The sequence below is a fragment of the Mustela nigripes genome, chromosome 1 (assembly GCF_022355385.1).
Source record: "Mustela nigripes isolate SB6536 chromosome 1, MUSNIG.SB6536, whole genome shotgun sequence".
Taxonomy (NCBI): Eukaryota; Metazoa; Chordata; class Mammalia; order Carnivora; family Mustelidae; genus Mustela; species Mustela nigripes.
In genome coordinates this window covers 237,702,510-237,707,290 of record NC_081557.1, presented here as the reverse complement: position 1 = coordinate 237,707,290, position 4,781 = coordinate 237,702,510, and the positions used below count along the sequence as shown (strand labels likewise).

Here is a 4,781-nt window from a genome sequence, read left to right as displayed (position 1 = left end):
TTTCTTTCTTTCTTTCTTTCTTTCTTTCTTTCTTTCTTTCTTTCTTTCTTTCTGAGGTGTAAAGTTCCTCCGCTGGGGTCATGATTTACTCCGCTCTGAAGTGAGCGGAAATTTGACCCATGTTTTCCGACCTGAGAATAGGGGGCGGGCAGCCCCTGCGACCCTGGTTTCTAAATCGCCACCTCGAGGACCTGGGCATTTCTGAAAGGCGTGACAATAGGGGGTGGGCCAGAGAGGGTAATTCGATGCAGAGAAATGAAAGGAAGTCGGGAAAACGAGGCAGAGGCTTAGGAACGCTACCAAAGATCCACCAAAAAAGGGGGGAAGGGGTGAACGTGGATCAGGTTCCTTGGCCCCGTGGGGCTGCAGATGCGCTCCCCACGAGTTGCGGTCTCTGGCCGCCGGCAATCCGGAAACTCCTGGAGTGACCGGGGTTCGCAGTGGGGTGTCCCCACCGCCCTGGAAAAACCGCATCCCGACCTGGAGCTGTCCCCGTAGCTCTTCCCCTCACCTCCCGCGCTCCCGGGAGCTCCAGCAGTCTCGCCCAGGGCCACCGGGTGCAAGCCCTGCGGTCCTCGCTGTCCCTTGCAAACTTTCCTGGGGCCGACCCGCGGAGACCGCGTGAATCGGGACTGCAAAGGAATTAGGGCGCCTGACCCGAAACGCGACCACCCGCTCCGCCTCGATGTCCCCACCTCGCCGCACCGCCGTGCGCGGAGCCGGGACCGCCTGGAGCGCACGCGGGCCGACACGCGCGGGCCGCGGGCGTCGGGCGGGGGCCAAAGGGCCGGCACTTACGCGCGGTGATGCCGGGGTGCTCCAGCTCGCCGCGGTCGTTGGTGCAGCTTCCCTGCTCCAGCCTGGCGTCGGCCGCGGCGCAGCAGTAGCGCAGCGCGCAGGAGCCGCAGCAGATGGTGGCGTCCAGCGTGTCGAAGTCCTCCGGGCACTGGAAGCCCTCATGGTAGTTGCCCTGCACGTCCACCCAGCCGTGGCAGTATTCTCCGGACTGCTGAGCACCCGCCGGGCTCCAGCGCAGCCAGCCCAGGAGGAGCCAGAGCGCCAGCAGCGCCCCCATCACCGCTGGGCGCCCGGGGCGGCCAGGAGGGGACGCAGCGGGAGAGCGAAGGGCTGGGCGGCAGCGGGGCCGCCTCTCCCGGGGCGCGGCTCGGGCGGCTGGCCCCCCGGCGGCCGAGGCCCCCCCTTGGCGCGGGCTAGCGGGGGCCGGGGAGGCGGCAGGGGCTGCGCCGCGGGCTCGGCAGGCCGGGGGTCTGCATGGTGCGCGGGGGCGAGAGGGCGGGGGCCCGCGGGAGGCGCCGGCGGACGCTGCTGCTGGGGCTGCTACTGCCGCCCTTTGCGGGTCTCATAGTGCCGCGGGCGCGAAGGGCGCGCCGAACCCTCGGCCGCCTCCCACCCCACTCCTCAAGGGAGCCATCGCGTCCCGGGCTGGCGACCCCCGCGCCGCCCAGCGCCCCTCCTCGTGGCCGTCGCCGGGTCCCTAGTGGAGCCCGAAGGAGGAAGAATTTGAGATCCCCGCGTGCGGGCGCCCGGGACCCGCGGCCCCTCCACCCCCGCCCCTGTCTGTCACGGGAACAGGAGTCGGCCTGGCCGCGGCCAAGTACAAACGGCCTCGGGGCTGCTGACAGCTCTGCCTGCAAGGCGTCCTTTAAAAAGGAAGAGGGAGGGGGAGACAGCGAGGGCTAAGAAAGAGTCCGCCCTCCTGGGTCGCGCCGCTGGAGCTAATCACCGCGGGCGCCGTGCGAGCTGCGGGTCCCCGAGGCTCTCGGGTTCGCGCGCCCCCCTCCGCCATCTCGGGACACCCCCACCCCCCGCCCACCACGCTCGCTCTCCCAGGACTGGACTCCAGACCTGCGGGGAGCAGGCCCTCCCCCTACACACCGTGACCCCCGCACCGCCCAGGGATCCCGGCCGAGCGAGGGCGAGGGCTGCGGAATTTCTGCGGCCATCCACGCGCGAGGGCGCGCGGGTATGGGGGGAAGAGAGGCGCCAGTACTTTGCCTGGATGTAATAAAAAGCGGGCGCGACGACCGAGGTCTGTCGAATCTTGTGTCGCCTGTTGCACATTTCCGGACTCGATCCTGGGACACCTGTTCTAAAGGTTCAGAACTATGATTTTAAGGGGCCGGCAACCTTTGCACGTAGTTTTCCACCTAAAAGTTTCCACTTCTAGGAGGAACCGCAAGTTTTCGCTGACAGACGCACACAGGCGCTCCGCCCCCCCCCCCCCCCCCCCCCCCCCCCCCCCCCTCCCCCCCCCCCGCCCGGCACCCCCCCCCCCCCCCCCCCCCCCCCGCCCCCCCCCCCCCCCCCCAGCCTTCGGGCTGCCGGGTGAGGAATCGCCGGTCACCTCCACCAGCCGGGGGCAGCTCGAAAACCCTCAAAGAGCACGACTTCGTTCACGCCCACAAAGGAAATAAAAGAACAAAATTAATGATAATTGAGCCGATCTGAACTTCTGTTCGGGCAAAGAAACACATTTATTTAAATGATGTGTCCCCTGTGTGCTATTTTCAGGGGCACTGCTCCTTTATCGGCGTAAGTGCCTTCTGAAACTGGTGTTATGTGAAACCCAGGCTAAACTCGGGCATTTATTTTTACTGCATCCTGAACTTCTTCTCATCGTTTACTGGTGTGTGTGTGTGAATATGTTCCCCGTATCTCAACCTATTTGTCAAACACTCTGAATGCCCGTGTCACTGATTTAGATGTTGGCAAGTCGAGTGAAACAAAAGAGACAAAAGTTTGCTGTGCACCAGCAATAAAAAGTGTGCGATCAAAAGCATTTACCACGCCCGCAACTTCCCCATGGTCCCCGGTCGGTTCAGAGTTTTGTTTTGTTTTGTTTTTTTAAAACTCTGAATAAAACGGTTTCTCTTTTTAAATCTGAAATAAAGTGTATTCCAAGTAAAGAATTACTTCTGACTTCTTCTTTTAAATATTGGGATTAGCATTTAGTTATGAAAACGTAAAAATAATGCTCAACATTTCAAATGGCAAGTAATATTTAGCTTTCTTGTCTAAATATTTAGCGTTATTGTTCTCTTAGAAATAGATATTGCTAGGGACTATAATAAGCTATTAAGTAAAACCAAAGTATGTTCTGGCTTTTATCTACAAACAAACAATGGTACAGTTTTTCTTAACTTAAGCATACAGAAAAATTGTTTTTGCAAAAAATTTCTTGGGTTCTATGTTTTTATTTGTAAAAAAGAATGTTCCTGCCAGACTTAAAGTTTGTTTTGTTTTGTTTTGTTTTAAGTTGTTTTTTAGGAGTGTTGTTTGGATTGAATATATCCTGAGCAATTAAAGGAAAAGGTCATTTCCAACCACAGCAAAAGTGAGCTCTAGTGATTATAATAAGATGATAAAACTACAAAGCCATGTTTACTGCTAATAACTTTCCCAGTACCACACCTCTTTATATTATTTTTTGTTAAATTTAAAGGAATTCCATTACATCACAACTGCAAAAAGTTCTGCACCAGCAACATTTGCTAGTCCCCCAAGGGTCAAGTTTCTCTCATTATCCAGCTGTTCTTTGATAGCATTAATATTTTAAGGAGTGATTTGTTGGCGCTTACCTCCCATTAATTACATTCTCCATGCCACAGTGGGATTCTTTTCTTTAAGACACCAACTATAATGAATTCCTCCATCAAAGCCCCTGTCTACTTGACTTATTTAGAGGGCATTTTACTCAAATCTAGTTGGATCTTACCAGTGGAAAATAACCAAACCTTCGAATTACTTGATACTCCGTAGATCCGATGTGTATGGACATTAGAGCAATTGTGTGCCATGCTTTCTTATCCAGGTGCTTTCTTAACCAGGTGATCCAGGTGCCTTTAAACCATTACAACAATCAGCTCAGGGGGCATGCCCACAGGGTTGGTGGGGGGCAGTGTTTGGTTCTTTGTCATAGGAGAGCTCCTTGAACTTAAACTGACAAATTCTAACAGCAAAAGTGATGTCCTTAGAAGGCTCTTTGTGAATAGGAATGTGTATTTCTTTTTAGGTTTATAAACATCCAAATTTTTCTGTTATTTTGTTATTACTTTAATAGTAAAGGAAGATTAAAAAGCTCTCAGAGACCCCCCGCAAAGACTCTAGGGAAAGACATGGAGGTAGAAAATAAAATCCATACCATCTGGAGTATTATGTGGAGGTTTTGGAAATTCTATATTTTTCCTTATCTCAGTAACACAAATTCCATATTTTGGTGAATAACACAGTCATAAGGGATCATTTCCTCAGTCTACATTCTCTTGTGGCCCTGCCTCCAGGAAATTCTATAGGAAATGAGTTAAATGATATGATGTCTGGGATTTGCTTTAATAAACACCAGCAAAAGAGAAAGAAAGAGTGAAAGAGAGAGGGAGAGAAAGGGGGGGCGGGTAGAGAGGGAGGAAAGAAGGAAGGAAGGAAGGAAGGAAGGAAGGCAGGAAGGGCGGGAGGGGGCAGGGAGGAAGAGAAAAAAGAGGGTACAGGATGGGGCGCCTGGGTGGCTCAGTGAGTTAAGCCGCTGCCTTCGGCTCAGGTCATGATCTCAGGGTCCTGGGATCGAGTCCCGCATCGGGCTCTCTGCTCAGCAGGAAGCCTGCTTCCTCCTCTCTCTCTCTCTGCCTACTTGTAATCTCTCTGTGTCAAATAAATAAATAAAATCTTTAAAAAACCTTTATATCCTTGCTGATCTTTTGCTTGGATGACCTGTCCATTTCAGTGAGGGGAGTGTTAAAGTCCCCTACTATCATTGTATTATTGTT

The 4,781-nt window shown here is 53.9% G+C and overlaps 1 protein-coding gene across 1 annotated transcript in view; it reads right to left on the bottom strand.

The window, feature by feature from the left end:
• SHISA3 (shisa family member 3) overlaps window positions 1-1,165 on the bottom strand; it is a 4,815-nt gene extending 3,650 nt beyond the window's left edge. Inside the window, exon 1 of the mRNA XM_059396035.1 lies at window positions 799-1,165. Coding sequence (XP_059252018.1) covers window positions 799-1,075 — 277 coding nt within the window. The 5' untranslated portion in view covers window positions 1,076-1,165. The remainder of the gene's footprint in view (window positions 1-798) is intronic.
• Between the last annotated feature and the right edge of the window lie 3,616 nt (window positions 1,166-4,781).